A 17,681-nucleotide genomic window follows, 5' to 3' on the forward strand; every position below is an offset into this window, starting at 1 on the left:
AGGTAAACCATTTTAATTTTTTAAATGCAACATTAAAGTTTTTAAAAGAGTGAATAAATACTAGATAATATATCAAATAATAATATTTTATGGACTGAAGGTGGACTTGCTTTGGCCATTATTCCCAAATGCTTTTATGCCCAGCCCTTCTCTGTTTCTATTACCATAACTTTAGGCAAATGATCATGACCCCATGGCTGGCTCACTGCAACAAACTTCTGGCTCAGTGGATTTCAACCTTAACCAAATGTTCCAATCACCAGTGAGCATTAAGAAACAAAACGAAACACACCAAAACCCAGAATTCATCTCCAGAGATGTTAACTTGATTGGCCCAAATAGTGTAGCCAAACATCAGGATACTTGATCAGCTCCCTTGATGATTCTAACATGTGAAGCTGAGAACAATCATATTTTAATAGGTCTCAATCTTTCAGAATCACCTGGGCTGCATGGTAAAATTGCTTACACCAAGGTGAAGCCTGCACAAATACGAGTTTGTTAGATATGGGGTCAGGCTCAGGAATCAGTGTTTTTAACAAATACCCAAGACGATTCTGATGCAGGTGTGTTCCAGACCTCACTCTGAAAAGTTCTTGCCTCTGGTTCCATCCTGCTCCATCTCCAAATTCCCCTCCGGACCAGTGCCAGAATGATCATCCTTCAATGTCAGTTTATCATTTTCCATCTTTATTCGAAATCCTTTAATATATACTCATTTAATCTAAACTTAAATCAAAACTCTATCTTTGAAGCTCCACTTTTCTCAAATTAAAATAACTTGTTGTTGATGCCCAACTATCCTTCCCCCAGCATGCACCGTCTTCCCAACGTGTCCTTTTCTCCACCTCTGTCGTGTGCCTTGCCAGTTCTTAGCTGTGTCTCCTCAGTGGAGGGCTGTTCTTCTCACTGGGTTGTAGCTCCTTTAAGCCAGAGCTTTTAAATTTCTAACTCTCTCCAGACACCAGAAGAATTCAAAGCACTTATAAAAAATTGACTAGTTCCTTATCAATTGAAAACTCTACCTAATTATATAGGAACACCATTCATTTTTCAAGATGTGGGGATTTTATCGACACCAAGTATTTGCTTAGAATAAATGGGATAGGATGTACATTTGACATTATTTGGGCAAAAGGGACAGGATTTAGAATTAACGAGTACTCCCATATTTTAGCTTCATTTACATAAGTTAATATTTTTAAAAAATAAATGTCAGCTGTCCTTTAACTATTCATCTTAGTAACTGCACTTGGTGCCAAGATGAACAAATACTATGAAACAATAAATAACAGCACATGTGAATAAATGCAGCCAGGCAAGGACAGATCATCCGTCTCTGAAAACCATAGAACCGGAGCTCAGACCTAATGAAGGGAATCAAGTGAGTAAATGTCAAATGGGAGCTGAGTTTTCATTTGCTATTTCCTCACTTGTGACTAATCAAGCCCAGCCGTGACGTGAACTGGGGACCCACAGTGCACTCTCCAGGTGTCAGTCTTTGGCTGTGGAGAAGGAGAATGTCAAGCTCCTGCGTTTTCTGTCACAAACCTGGCAGTAAAGCCAGCAGATTCTTATATTGCCTGTCTTCATACTGACTGCGTGTTCAACCTTTACTTCAAAAGAGAATACAAGCAACTTTGCCCTTTAATAAAAGACCATGTTCTTAAACACACTTTAGGAATATAGCATAGACTTCTGGATGTTTAATGCATTCTTGCAATAAAGTAATATGTCTAGATGGAAAACTGTGAGAGAAACTGACAGTCTAATGCCACTACTATTTCCTTTCATTAATATTTAGTCACAAAAAGTATTTTGATATTACAGTTATATTGCCCATTACGTTCTAAGTTAATACTGAGAAGTTCAAAGAATGATTTGCTTATTTTTAGCCACAGATCATTTTTTAAGGAGTGGGATTTGGAAACCTTGAAAATGATGAAAACGCTTTCTAAATGTACAAAAATAAATTATCTTTAGGACAAGTAACACTTCTTACAATAGCCATTGTGGAATTCATCAATTTTATTTATATCCACTTGAGGTATTACTTGTGTAATGAGATGCATGGTAATTCTGACTTCAATATGCCTGACTATATCAAAGATCACATATATGCAAAACTCTCTACAATGATTTATATGGAAATTTCTTAATGTAATGTTTCCTATGATGTACCAAGCATTTTGTGGCTTTCTTTGGTTATAATTAGCCTCCCAATTTAGTAGGCACATAGTTTGAATTTTAAGAACTCTTGCTATTTATGGACAAGGAAAGATGCAATTGTTTTTCTGACTGGTTTTCGTCATTAAAAAAAACCAAATAACTGTTAGGTTCTGGTTCATTTTCAGGAGCAAAGGCGTTAAGCAGTATCTTGAGCCAGGTTTATTAAATTGCAAGACACATGCAGTCATCATTTTTGGTAATTTAAACCAGAAACTCAGGACGTATCTTTGACACCTTACTCTCTGCTCCCCACAGCCAAAACATCATCAAAGGCCCCTCCTAAATATTTCCTCAAACTTTAGTCCTTCCATCATCATCACTGTAACACAGGCTGCCAACCCTTTTCCTGTGGACTACTGCAATGGCCTCCTAATGGAAATCCCAAATCCACTCTCCTCCAATCCGTTCCTTACACCACATTCACAGTGACATTTTTAAACATGCTAATTTTATTATATTACCTTCTTTCTTAAAAATCTTCAAGTGAAGAAAAACTTCCTTAATATGGACTACAAAGATCTGCAAATCTGGCCTCCCCTACATCTTCTCCCTTATGTAGCACCCCATTTCTCCTTCATCTCCTTGCTCCAGCCACATTGGCTGTCTTCCATCTGCGATGGAGTCAAATATCAGGGCTTTTACATATATGCTTTGACTTATTCTTTTTCAGATCCCAGCTAAGTCATCACCTCCAGAAAATCCAATGCCATTATTATCACAACACGTCTATTTGTAACTCCTGTTCTCCATTTTATATTTATTTTTTAAATACTTGAATAATATCGATCTCCTCATTTAGACCATAAGCTCCATGAGGTCAGGACTCTGTGCAGTTGTGTTCATCCTTGTATCTCTAGTGATCTAGTTCATAAACCTACATAATCTAGTTCATAAATACTGATGGCTTGCCTAATTAATTAATTAATTAATCACACATAACATTCATCAACTTTGGAACAATGCTTAATGTCTTTGGCTTGATTGGCTAGAAATGGTGAACTAACCAAGATCACCCCTACCAAAATAAGTAAGAAGGACGAAAAAACATGACTTACCACAGTCAACCTCATCAGCACGATCCCCACAATCATCCAGCAGATCACATAACTGAAGCTTTTCTATGCAAGCCTTGGTGTGTGGACACCAGAAATGATCTGGCCCCTCGCAGCTCTCCACAGGGAGGGGAAGAGTACAATTTTCAAATGTGGTATCATCAATAGCTGAGACCCCACCATACATGCCAAGACTGACTTTACTTAGTGAAAAATGGAAGGGCTGAGTAAGGCGCCCAAGCTGAACGGTTGCCTGTGACCATTGGTTTCCCTGGTTATATAATACTCTCCAGAGTACTGTGGATTCATTGGAATTTTCGATGTGTAGCAGTAGCTCAGCTGCTCCCACTGACAGGCCATAGTTATAGAACCTGGAAAAGAGCAAACATAAGATATGGAAATGATTTATGGGACAGACTAAATATTTAACTTTTAGATGCTTCCATTTGGTCAACCATCAATTAATAATTAGCTATCATAATGGGCACCTTTATTTCTTGCAGGAATTGTGGCTGCCCGTTTGCAAGAGCTTATCTGCTGAGGTGCATACTCTGGTTCTCAGGACCCTAGGAACCTTTCCCAAGGAGTTCAGCCCAGAACAGAGGAGGCAGTGTTAATCCACTGTTGGCGGGAAAGAGTTCCTTTCATCTTAAGAAAGAACACAATCAATACCAACAATGTGCTCCTTAGGAAAATGCTAATTGTGTAATCTAATGCAATAGCTATTTTTAAAGTAAAACCAGGGACAAATCATAATGTCTAATAAATGCAGGAATATGCCTGCAACCCACAGGCTGCTGGCATAGTTGACCTTTGTTTTTAATATTTACCAGAAGGAAAAGGTGCATCCAGGACCTGTCTGGCTGAAAGTTGGGCTCTGGAGTTTAGCAATTTGTGACAAGCTGCTGCTTTTCTTCAGAATGAACATAAAATGCCCTATTGGAATAGAAAAACAAATCATAAGTTAACCTACTGGATTCTAAAGCGAGACTTCTCTCTCTTAACCGTGCACTGAGTTCCATGTCCAACTAAAAGTAAGACTCTACAACAATTAAAAATCAATAAAAATGATCGTTAGCCAAATTTGCTCCCATAAATATTAAACTATTATCTACATCTAGTTCAAAATGATGCCAAAAAAGGTAATTTCCACTTAATTCAACCAAAAATATATCTGTACTCCATACCACCACCCATAAATGAGCCGTTCCATGTTGCCAACGTAAGTATAATTGACAATATTCAAGCGTGCTACCATTTGTTGTAGTCACATAGAACCGTAACTGCTTCTCTTTCTCTTCTCAGACCCGACCAAAGGTAAATTTAAGTAGCTACAGAGAGTCTCTGCTTGTTTCCTACCTTGAGCTGTGTTGTGGGTGTGATCCTGAGGTGGGGCCTGCTGCTCAAACTCAGCAGGAAGGTTACTTCTAGAGCTCCACGTCCAGTCAAAGTCGTCACCACTAACTGCTTCAAACCAACCACAGCTATTTGCTTCAAAGTCACATTTGGAAACTGAAAAACAAAAATCTGACTCTTAGGTTGGCTCTCCAAAGTGTGCACATACTTTTAAAAGGGCGGCGCTCAAAAGAAATCACCTTGTTATGCTTCTCTAAGTACATTAAAAGACACATTTGTGGAAAAAAGGATTCTATCTGACCAAAAAACCAAACAAACAAAAACCCAGAGTTGTGCTGTTCATACTGGAAATTGATTGAAAAAGGGAAGAATTATCAATTTAAGAAATTCAATTTTTTTCCAAATATTCTAAGATACAGCATCATGCAGCCATATTGCTCATAGAACTGCCAAGGTCTGCCTCCTTTATTCTGATACTCCTGTTAGTTCCTCTTTGCTGTTACAGCATCTGCAAAGCATAACTGTTCCTACTGACTATTTTACACTAAATCATGAACAGTAGCTACTTCTAAAAAATTTAATATTGAAAAACCCAGATCCACTATATTTAATATAATGTTCACCTCTGATTTTTGTAGAGCTTAATATTTCCCAAAGCATTGTATGTATCACCTAATTTGTGTGGGGCAGAATACTTTGACCCACTTTTCAAGTAAATATGCAGAGAAATAGTTAACTTCCACAAAGACATTCTGGAGGAAGATGAGAAGAAAAGAGGAAGAAGAGAAACACGAAGAATGGCAAGTTATAGTGCTAGTGTCAAATTATGGCTAATATTTAGTGAATACCTTACGAAACAGACTCTGTTCTGAATGCTTTAGATAGATCTAGTTTTCATAATAGCCCTATGGAGAAGGTATTACTACAGTTGTTTCTTTACAGGGGAAGAAAGGAAGGTTTAGGGAAATTATTAACTTAACCAAGGTCATATAGTGAGGAAGTTTCAGAGACATTAAAATCCAAATGTTCTAATTCCTAGTTTAATATTCTTTTTGCAACTGTTGACAATAACTGTTAATTATCATTAGATAGGGAAAAGGATAAACCAAAAAAACATAATCTGCATTTGGTTAGTGTGGACTTTCAACTGTTGCTACAAATCCCAAATCAAAATAAGTTTTGCAAAAATCATTGATGATTATTACACTGGGATCTTCGGCCATTGGTTATTTTCATCCAAGGATATAGTAAGGAATCGCAAAGACACCATTCCCTTGTACAAGAACTTAGGAAATAAGCAATAAGTATGGGGAAAAACGTACAAAGTAAATTACTCAACAAGATTAAAATTTAAAATTATAGAGTCGTTTTAACCTAAAGATAAATCATTTTCAATTTTGAATATGCTACTTTTACATGGAGAGGAATATGAGGTGAGTAGTAATATTATAAACACATTCAATTTTTTTAAAGTTTCTATAAAATATCTGATTTCAAAAAGATATTTACTTTCTCTCAGGTTTCCTGGCCCAAAATATGGCCAACAGAGTACTTTCAAATTTTACCAAAAGTCAATGAGAACATATGAAGACATTTAAAAATCAATACTTTCAAAATGTTGCATCAACTTTAACAAGCAAGGGATAATTATATTTTAGTATACAGAGACAATGAGAAATCAGCAAAATGAAGCAAGTACTGCTATACCTAGAATAAAGATTTCTCAAGTAAACTTTAGAAATCTGTGTGAAGCAAAATTAAATGCTACGCTAAAGTGAAAAATAATACTGATAATTATGACAAGCTAGGGATAAATGCTAAGAATACTTAATTCTTTGTATTTTTAAAGGTCTTCTTGATTTACAAACACATAATGTACAAATAACTCATAAATATACATAGATTCCAGGGATTTCAAAGTATGTAGATGCCATTTTAATCCCTAGGAAAGCAAATCCTTTTGATTCTTATTTCAGATGATCCAAAGAAAAGAATCTAGGAGTTCTTGTCATGCAAATATAAAAAGAAAACAAGTTATTGCTACTCTATAGTATCTATCCCACATAGCTACCGGAGTGGGAACCTTATCAGCCACTATTAAGGGAGATGGAGCTATGGAAAGAAACGAGTACTCAAATAGTAGTAAAATTTAAGAAACCATGGCAGCAATTTTGTAGTTCTCTTACATAAGACCTTTAAAAGACAGTGATTTGTAACAAATGATTATGCTGTTAAAATTCAAATATGCCTTTCTAGCATACTTTGTTCATATATATCTAGATTTCTATACACATTTAAAACCTCACCTCAACTGATCAGACAGATGTAATAATCAGATGAAATTAATCTTCTGGTTAGCCGTTAATCAAATACATACCTCATTAGAACAGTTTTCAAAAATTATGTATTTCTTTTTCTGACTTAGAAATACAATATCCTGGGTATGTTTTAATAATTGAGGTTCAAGGATTTTTCACTGTTTCTGGAGCATGATTATCAACTTTCTCGATTATGATCATCATGAGAATCAACATAATTTGCAATAACAGTTGCAGTTACCATTTACTCAGGGTTTATTGTGTACCAAGCTTTGCACTGGGGCTGTTACATTCATAACAGGATGCATGTTGACGTAGAATTTCTAAAAATTATGCTTGTCTATTCTACGGCCATGGGTAGAAAAGCTAATGACTCTCCAGCGGCTTTTAATTATTTTGTGTAAAGTTACCCTTGTGGCCTGTATTAGTTATGTAAATATAATTACAGTAGCTGCCCCTAGGGAAAGGGTCTTAGGGGAGATTTGGTGGACTGACAAATTGATCCATCACCCTACACTATCACTGTCATTTTTAAAGCTTTTCACTGAGGCAAAAGAAGATGAATTTATGTAGGAGCCAAGGAACTTTGTGAGGGGAAACGAAAGTCCAGAATCAGACTCTGTCTCATTTCAGATTCACTGTCTTGATGGCTTGGGATGGTCACTACAGAGGTTCACGTGTTAGGAATAAACATGAAGTGTGCACAGGGGAACTCTGGGCTGATAATGCGGGTCCCACACAAAGATTTGAAAATTTATAGGAGGGTGCTCCTTGATATTTACCCAAAAGAGTTGAAAACTTAGGTGCACACCAAAACCTGCACCCAGATGTTTCCAGCAGCTTTACTCATAACTGTCCAAACTTGGAAACAACAAAGATGTCCTTCAGTAGATGAATGGATAAATAAACTGTGCTACATCAAGACGGTGGAATATTATTTAGTGCTAAAAGAGGTGAGCTATCAAGCCATGAAAAGACATGGAGGAAGCTTCAAGGCATATTACTAAATCAATTTGAAAGAAGTCAATTTGCAAAGGTTACATACCATATGATTCCAACTATATGACACTCTGGAAAAAGCAAAACTATGAAGACAATAAAAAGATCAGTGGTCATCAGAGGTTGGGGGTGGGAAGAGGGATGAACAGGTGGAGCACAGAGAATTTTTATGACGATGAAAATACTCTGTATGATACCGTGATAGACAGACGCCATTATACATTTGTCGAAACTCACAGAATATACAACACCAAGCATGAACCCTAATGTAAATTACGCATGGACCTTGGGGAATTATGATGCATCAGTGTAGGTTCATCAACTGTAACAGGTGTCTTACTCTGGTGGGGATGTTGGTAACAGAGGAGAGTATGGATGTGTGGGGGTTGGGGTATACGGGAAAAATCCGCATCTTTCCCTCAATTTTTCTGTGAACCTAAAAGTGCTCTGAAGAAAACAAGTCCTAATAGTTAATTAATGTAAGTGCTATAAAGAAAAAAGCAAAAACAAAATTTATAGGAGGAAATATGTCCTGACATATCATATAGCTGAATTTCAAACTCCCTCTGGTTTTAGCCACATAGATAAAAGATGCACTCGTTGAGGGAGAAAAAGAAATGGCTGAACATATAAGTAGTAATTATAAAAAGTTAGAAACCTAGAGCTCTGCTGAGGGCCACCACTGTGGTTTACAGAAAGATCTGAACCACAAAGATATAAACGCAGTGTGGAAGACACCCATTCAATACAAATGTCATCTTATTTGATCCTCACGAAATACAGAAAATATTATCATCCCCATTTTAGAATGAGAAATATGAAGTTGAAAGAGGAGTAATATAATTTCTCAGTGCTCATTATTACTGACAAATTTCAACTTAAACTTGATGTCAATGCCTGTGCTCTTAAAACATTATACTGTTTCTAGTAGTCGAAAAAGTAATAAAAATCATAGCTAACAATTTTTGAACAATAATTATGTGCCAGGCACTGTGCTATGTGTTTGGGGCTTTTTTGTGGAAGATTACTGAGCTAACATCTGCAGCCAATCCTCCTCTTTTTGCTGAGGAAGCCTGGCCCTCAGCTAACATCCGTGTGCATCTTCCTTTATTTTATATATGGGATGCCTGCCACAGCATGGCTTGACAAGCAGTGCATAGGTCTGCACCCGGGATCCAAACCAGCAAACCCTGGGCCACTGAAATGGAGCATGTGAAGCCAACAGCTGCAGCACCAGGCCGGCCCGTGTGCTATGTGTTTTTGATGCAAGATCATACAATATCTAAACATGCATGATCCCAAGACATTCTCTGGAGTGGATTTTAAACTATATAATAATACTAACTATACGTCCACTAGATTGATTTGCCTTGTTTCTTTTAAGCTTTTTTTTTCCTCCAGATTTCATTACCCTCCTGAAAGTTGCATGAAGATGACAAAAGTTAATTAAGTATTCTCACATGTTGGCTTAATTTCATTGAGATTGTACTTTATTTGAGTAAGTAGAGGTTATTACAAACTACAAATGCATTAATACTATGTATCCTGTTGTAGAACATGTTCTCTACTATAGTATTTCTTTGAGTTTCAGGCTTTTCCATGCATTCAAATGGTTATTATGTTTGGAGTCATGATAAGGTTGAAGTAATTGAACTCTAGACTTCATCAATAATTAATATTCATTAGTTAGTTAAAACATAATACATAAAACAAGGGAGTATTTTCAAAAGTACCATGAAATAAAAAAGATGTCTATATAAATAAACAGAAATAATTAAATCTTGTAAAGGAATACCAATGCATAAACAACTAAATAACATTTGGCATTCAAAATTATTGCATTTGAAATAATAATGATTAATTACACTATTTTATGTATGGGTGTAGGGGTCTCCAGTGATATGACCAATGAAGACACTGCCGGGAGTCTATTCTCCATGGGTATCTCACGCTTCTGCAATGTCTTATAAGCTGAGTCATTAATCATTCCTTTGTTTCAGACCATCCTTTCAAGGATGTTTAAACAGCAAACAGCCATAAAAAATAGGGATATTGAGTCAGTCTACAACACAAGTTACAATATAATAAAGATGTCTCCCTTTAACGCAAAGGTCAGACAAGTTTGTTTGAAAGTCATTATAAAATATTTGGGTTCCATAAGCTCAGGCTTTCATAGCTGTGATGCAAATCCGTTTCATATGTATATCCACCTGGGCCCCTCTATGTTGCCCTGGGACTCAGGGGGTAAGAGGAACCAAGGTAAATATGATGCTCATGCTGTTTGTTATGCCATTAGTAACAAGGTCCTTTGTCTCTGACCTATGAGTCTCACCTCTTCTGTCAACATCCATGAAATTATTCAGGCTAACTTGTTAGCTTACAAGTAGGGTAAAGTCTCAGACTCTTCACAGTTCCTGACACACTCTACATTAAATATTATATGTATAGTGCCCACCACTAAGGAGCTTAGAATCTAATGTGGTATGGGAAATTAGAAGCAAATATGCGATCATGCTAAAGTAATAACTACCATGTACTCATTCATTCATTCATTTCACAAACATTTATTGAGTACATGCTGCATGTTTGGCACAGGTACAGGGTCTAAGAACACAACAGTGAAATAAGGGAAGAAGAAAACAGAAAAAAAAGTATTTCTGTCCTCTTGGAGTTTGAATAATGGGAGTGAGGGGGGTATGGACATTAGGGGAGATAGTGAAAAAAACAAGATAAATAAGTAAGATATATAACACATGTAATGATAATAGGGCCAAAAATAAAATAAGGAAGGAAATAGTGTTATAGAGAAGGGTTGAAAATTTATAGAAGGTGATCAAGAAGGGCTTCACAGAAAAGTTGGCAATTAGGTAGCTCCTGAAGGAGATGGGTGAGGAAGCAAGGCATGTGGCTATGTAGGTAAAGAATATTCAACACAGAGGGAATAGCAAGGGCAAGAGCCTTGAGGCAAGAGCATGCCTCTCATGTTCCAGAAATATCAGAGGCCAGGATATCTTCAGCAGAGTGAGTGACGGGCAGTAATAGAGAAATTACTTAAATTTTTTGGCTTTAATTTTGAGTGAGATTGGAAGTAATTGGGACGTTTTAAGCAGAGGAGTGACAAAATCTTACTTAACTAGATTGCTGTGGTTGTTGTACTGAGAAAAGATGGAAGTGGGATGGGGCCAGCAAGAAATGAAGCAGGATTATACCCAAAAATCCAGACAAGAAATGCTAATGGTCTGGGCCAGGGTTGTAGCATTGAAGATAAGGATTCATTCTAGATCTATTTTGAAGGTAGACATGATAGGATTAACTGACATCAGATATGGAGTGTGAGAAAAAGAGATGAATCAATACAATTTCAAAGTCTTTGACCTGAGCATTTGAAACAATAGAGGTACCATTTATGAAATGAAGAAGACTATGAAGAAAGAGGTTTTGGGGGCTGGGGGAACAGGACCTAATTTTTGGACTTGTTATATTTGATATTCCTTTTAGGTATTCTAGTGATCATGTCAAGTAGAGAACTGAATATATCAGTTTGGAGTTTAGATGGAAAGTCCAGACTGGAGATATAAATCAGAAAATAACCAGAGGGACAAGAATAAGGCATGAAAATAGGAGAAAAGTCAAAAGAGTGGTTCCTGGTGTCACGAAAGCCAAGTCAAGTAAGTGTTTTAAGGAGGAGAGTAATACCACCTGTGTCAATGCTCCTCATAGGTCAGGTGAAGATTGAGAATAGACCATGGGATCAAGATCATTGGTGAATTTGATGAGACAGTTTCAGCAACGCCTTGATTGAAGTTGGTTAAAAAGAAATTCAGAAAAGAACATTCAAGACAGTGAAAATCGTTAATTCTTTTAAGAAGTATGCTTTGTAAAGGAAAGAAGAAAAACAGTCTGATAGCTGAGGGAGAATTGGGATCAGGAGAAAATTTGCTTAAGGATGTGAGAAATAAAAACAGGTTTTGATACTGATAGAACTGGTAGAGGGGGAAAATTTCTGGGTCAAAGTTGTGGAGCAGGCAAACAAGGATGGGTTCTACTTAGGAGAGAAAGAGTTGACCATTGTGAGGTGCATAGCACTTTATTCAGGGTAAAGGAGAAAAGATACAGTTTACAGGTGAGTAGAAGGGGTGGTAGAGCTTATGAAAGTCCTTTCCTGGTTGTTTCTATTATCATCGGCTGAGGATAGGGACAGGGAAGCAGAAGATAGATGTTGGAGAAGACAGGAGAAAAATATGTTATTCATTGAGGAGAGCGGGTGAGGGAACAGAGTGGAAAAATATAATGTGATTACTGGGCAGAACAAGAATCCATCTGGGGCAGTGATCATCAATTTAAAGTGAGAACAAGTGACACTGTTTAGTTTTCTTCTCCAGCCACTTTTGGCTATGCAGATTCTGGCTCTGCATAGGTTGAGAGCCACATTTAATCAGTTTATGCTTTAGTGACTATGATGTATCAAAAGACAGCAAGGTAATCGAAGGTCGGTGTAAGGTAGTCATTACAATATTTGACTATGGAACTTAAACCACATAAGAAAGGAAATGAGTACATGAAGGGATGATGGATATTGGAGTCTTGGTTTGATCAATAGATTGTAGGTACTGGTAGCACTGATATATTGTAGGAACTGTGGAATTAGAGGAAGAGAGCTAGAAAAAAAGAAAGTGGTGATTAGACATCCAGATTTTAGAATTGGAGGAGTTCCAGTCATTGCTAAGAACACATACTATCTTTCATGAAAAAGAAAGAATGATTCAAAGGGTGGAACCAAGAGGCCAGATGGCAAAATCAAAAGTCCAGATGGCAGAAGCAAGAACCCAGGTCTTGCAATCTAATCAAGGAATTCCAGCTGGAGTTTGCTTAGCTGAATTTCAAAACTGCTTTGGACCAGTGAGTCGTTTTACCTTTTATTCCCCCTCCTTTTTAACCAAAATGTCAGCTGTTATCTTACGCCTGTCCGATCATTGTATTTTAAGAATTTGGGGGGCAGATAACTTGTCTATTTAATTACACAAGTCAACAGATGGAAGGAATTGTGCCCAGGAGCTGTACCTCATCTAGACCTGATTAGATAATTTAAGTTATTATATTCTAGGCTCCTGAACTGATGAAATTTAGTTGAGCATTTAGACTTTTTATTGTGGCTATAATGGAATGAGATTCTTGGAAACCTTGAAAGAGGGTAAATGTATTTTGCATATGAGAGGAATCATGAAGACCAGAGATGGAAATGTAGTTGACAGAATTCAAACACGGCCCCATGATCTCCAACCCCTGCTGTCATAACTGTGTTATGTTTGTTACATGGCAAAGGGATTTTGTAGATGTAACTAAGGTTACTGATCAGCTGACCTTAAGATATGGAGATACCTGAATAAGCCTCACCTAATCAATAAATCCTTTAGAAGAAGAGATTTTTCTCCAATCATTGCAGAAGAATTCAGGGAGACTGTAAGTGTAAGAAAGACATGACATGCCATTGCTGGTTTAAAGATGGAGGGGGCCACATGAGAAATAAAATAAGCAGACTTATGTTGATGAAAGAGGCCTCTAGCTGACAGCCAGCAATAAAATAAAGACTCAGTCTTGAAGTCACAAGAAACTGAATTCTGTCAAAAACCTGAAGGAGCCAGGAAGCATATTTTTCCCCACAGCCTACAGATAAGAGTCAGCCAGGCCAACACCTTGACTGCAGTCTTGTGAGACCCTAAGCAGAGGGCCAAGTCATGCCATCTTGGACTTCAAGCCTACAGAACTATGAGACAGTAAATGAATGCTGTTTTAAATCACTAAGTTTGCAGTGTTTGTTACATAACCATAGAAAACTAAAGCACCAAATAGAGCTTGGCAGTTATTTTCTCTCAACACTCTACAGATAGCATTTCATTTTCTTCTGTTTTCCATTGTTTCTATGAGAGATGTGTAATAGTCATTCTTTAAGGTGATTTAAACTTTTTTCTAGCTGTTTTTAATATTTTCATTTTGTTACAGACTTCCAGCAGTTTCACTATGATGTACCCACATGGGTTTTATTTTTAGTTTTTCTTTTTGTGCCCATAGAGCTTCTTGAAATATGTCTTTATATCCTTTGCAATTTTGAAAATTTTTAGATGCGTTCTCTAAACATTTTGTCAGCTTCATTTTTTGTTCTCTTTCTGGGACTCAAATCATATAATATTAGAAATTCTCACTGCCTACCCAAGTTTCTTATTCTTTGTTTTTGTAGTTTAACTCATTTTATTTTTCTTTGCTTCACCTTTTTTCCTGATATAAAGTCTAATTCTCCATGCAATCAGCTGAGTATATTATGCTGATAAACCACTGATTGAGTTCTTAATTTTGATTATTATATTTTTGGAATTTAGAAATTTCATTTAGTTCTTTTTTATATTTCCTAACTCGCTGGCTCAGATTCTCAGCTTTTTTCTAAACACTTTGAGAATATAAAGGAAAATAATTTTAAAGTTAATATCTGATAACTCCTTCATCTGGAGGTCTTCTTGTTTGGTTTCAGTTTTTAATTATTGTGCTTTATTTTATTTCCTATGGCCTCATCTCCTTTGTGTCCGGCTAAGTGCTTGACATTGTCTATAACACAAGGTAAAATAATTTGGGATCTACAATGCTGTCTTCCTTCAGTAAGATTTATGTTTGTTTCTATAGGTGTGTAGAGTAAGTAGCATTTGAGGATTACTTCAAACTATCTTCAGGGATTAAGATGATTTGAGGCTGGACTTCAGACGCTGTGAGGGCCATTGCCTCTAGTTCACACATATCTCTTGGAGGCAAACTTTTAGGGCTGCAAACAAAACTCCGTGGTGTTTACCAACCCACATGTATGCTAAGCCTGTACTCCAGCTTGTTCCTTTGCCCTCCAAGGTTCCAAAAGTGCTATGCTCAGCTTCTAAACTACCTTTTCCATATTGGCATATGAAAAGAGGAACTAAATGCCAGGCTCAGACATCAAGGTCTTTATTCTCACTGAACTTGGCCACTTAAATTGTCCCTTCCTTTTACAGCTTCAATATATTTAAGCAGATTTTTTAAAAAGCATTTTGTTTAGATTTTCTAGTTGCTCTCACTTAGAGGCTGTCCTGAATCACTCAATCCACCATTACTGGAAATAGAAGTTCTAGCATATTTAATTTCCATACAGTTTTTTTTGAAATAGTATTTTAGAACAAATCTTATATAATCATTTATTGTTATTGTTGTTTAACAATAAGCCTTGTAAATAGCATATATTAAAATGTTTATAGAGTAATTATGGGTGCATACTGCTCTGATATAATTATATGGTATTTGTGGAATGTGTAAGTTATTTTTCCTGATGTCAAATGGTTTATTATGAAAGAAAGAACAAAGAAAAGTAGACATGTATGTCTATGTATGGACATACAACATACAAATAGCTAATAAAAAATATCTACTTTGTAACTTTTTATTCTCTTTTGTGCATGTTATGCTAATAGTTAAACTTAACACAATTTTTCCATTTGAATAGCTTCTAAAATATTTTATTAACAGGTGTTGTAATGGGTTTGATATATCCAAACTAGTAATTAGTACAAAATATGTTCACAGGATACTAAATCAAAATGTATATGTGGTCAAACTTAATTATGAATGGTCTTTCATTTTTAGTAGGAAAAGAAAAAGAGAGAGGGAAGTTGGAAGAGTCCAAAAATGCTAAATTTGAACACCTCAGGGTTCTCCTAAAATCAGTTAATTATTAATGTCAATATGTTTTACAATCTGAGGTCTCTCCTGAAGCTAAAACCCCAAGAGGTACTAAGTTACTCACCCATGAGGATGAGAAATCCCTAGAAATGCTGTAAGTCCACAGTGAATCCTGACAGGCCAACATTATTCCACCCAATAATCAATATAATTGTAACAAAGACAAAAGATGCAGGCATAAAATAACTTACAACGTGATGCATACATAATCATGTAATAAAAGGAAACATTAAGTAGTACTACAGATATGAGAATATTAATAAAATGGACTTGATTTGAATCTTAAATACAGGTAAGATAATATTATAAGTGTCTCAGATGAGACTAGGGAGCAGGATATCATGGGTAATGAAAGGTCTCTATGAATTTTAACAAAATAACCTGAGTTTCAGCTTATTCCTATTTTGGATCTTTAGATAATTGGGCTCTTACCAAGAAGAGCAAAACATTTGGGATTATTAGCTTAGTTTGAAGAAAGATATATATTAACTAAACAAGGTAGATATGAATACAAATTTAACAGGATAGGAAAAAAGTTAACCACTGGGGCCAGCCCCATGGTCTGCTGGTTAAGTTCCACATGTTCCACTTCAGTGGCCCAGGTTCAGTCCCCCGGCGTGGACATACATCACTCGTCAGTGGCCATTCTGTGGTGTCATCCCACATACAAAATAGAGGAAAATTGACAAAGATGTTAGCTCAGGGCAAATCTTCCTCAGCAAAAAAAAAAAAAAAAAAAAAAGTTAACCCTTAAAGAAATCCATCACTAATTTCTGCCTATTCTCAGGTGAAGAATAGTAAATCCATTTACAAATCACATTTTCTGTTCATCTATATTGTAGCATACACCTAATGTGATTTTATCTCAAGAATTATTCTTCAAAAGTTCAGATTTGTGAAATGAACATAACGAGTTTATTACATGTCCATGCTATGGTTTATTCTTGTTCTGTGGAAGCAGGCACAAAATGACAGATTACTGGACATTTTTCCACATAAACATGATGAAGCAGAATCTCTGTTCTTATTCCACAAAAGGTAGAGAGTTCTCTTTGTTTACATTTCTGAACTGGTAGGGCCTTGTGATGTGGTTGAATTATTTCTTAAGACTGCTAGATTAAGATATTGCTGTCTTAGTCTAAGATACTGTTAATCTTATTCAGGTTTAAAGATAGAATTTAATAATAAGAAAGAATATTTTTCATAAATAACTAAAAATTTCAGTAGCAAATTATATCAAAAAGGAAACATACATGAAAAATATCCAAGGACACAATAGTCTAATGATGGCAATAAGCAAAATAAAAATCTGAAAAATAATGTCATTTCAAAGCTTTCTTCCCTTGCTAAAACATTCTTCTTGAAGAATACTGATGCCTCAAATATCAATAATACAAATATTGTCTTCTAAAACATTTGTGTGTGTGCGGTTAACTGCAAAAAAAAGTGAAGAGAAAAACTTGTAGTTTGTTTTTTCTTTGCAAAACTAAACACTCAGAACTCCTCTTTATAATGGAACTCAAAACGGTCTTTTCGCACAAGAAAGATAAATTTTGATTTCTAAAACATTGTTCCAGAATTCTGCTCTATACATGCACTGCCATGGATATAACAAGAGTTTTGGAAGCAAATAAGCTCAAGGTGGAATTTTGTTCTGCTATTTACTAGATTTGTGATTTTAGTTGTTAGTTCATCTGTCTGAACTTCAATTTCCCCATCTGTAAAATGAAAATAGTATCAATCTTAGATAAAATACAATGATAGATGACAGCATTTAGGGCACTATCTACCATAATAAGTATGTCCAAAAACAATAGATAAGATTATTATTAGGAGTTCTCAAATATTGGCAATAAAAGACCATCTCTTTACTAAATCCTCAAATAAAAAAGACTGTGTGGTTTGAATAAAAGACAGTGGCAGATGGGCGGACGAGGAGGAAGGGATGTGAATACTTCTCAGCCATAAAAAAAGATAA

General features: G+C 36.0%; 1 protein-coding gene across 1 annotated transcript in view; it reads right to left on the reverse strand.

Moving 5' to 3' along the window:
- MALRD1 (MAM and LDL receptor class A domain containing 1) overlaps positions 1–17,681 on the reverse strand; it is a 650,667-nt gene that overhangs the window by 494,158 nt on the left and 138,828 nt on the right. The window contains exons 16-18 of the mRNA XM_070500958.1: positions 4,641–4,793; positions 4,112–4,217; positions 3,285–3,652 (exon numbers count right to left, since the gene is read on the reverse strand). Of these exons, the coding sequence (XP_070357059.1) occupies positions 3,285–3,652; positions 4,112–4,217; positions 4,641–4,793 (627 nt within the window). The remainder of the gene's footprint in view (positions 1–3,284; positions 3,653–4,111; positions 4,218–4,640; positions 4,794–17,681) is intronic.

The sequence above is a fragment of the Equus asinus genome, chromosome 29, assembly GCF_041296235.1.
Source record: "Equus asinus isolate D_3611 breed Donkey chromosome 29, EquAss-T2T_v2, whole genome shotgun sequence".
In the NCBI taxonomy this organism is placed as follows: Eukaryota; Metazoa; Chordata; class Mammalia; order Perissodactyla; family Equidae; genus Equus; species Equus asinus.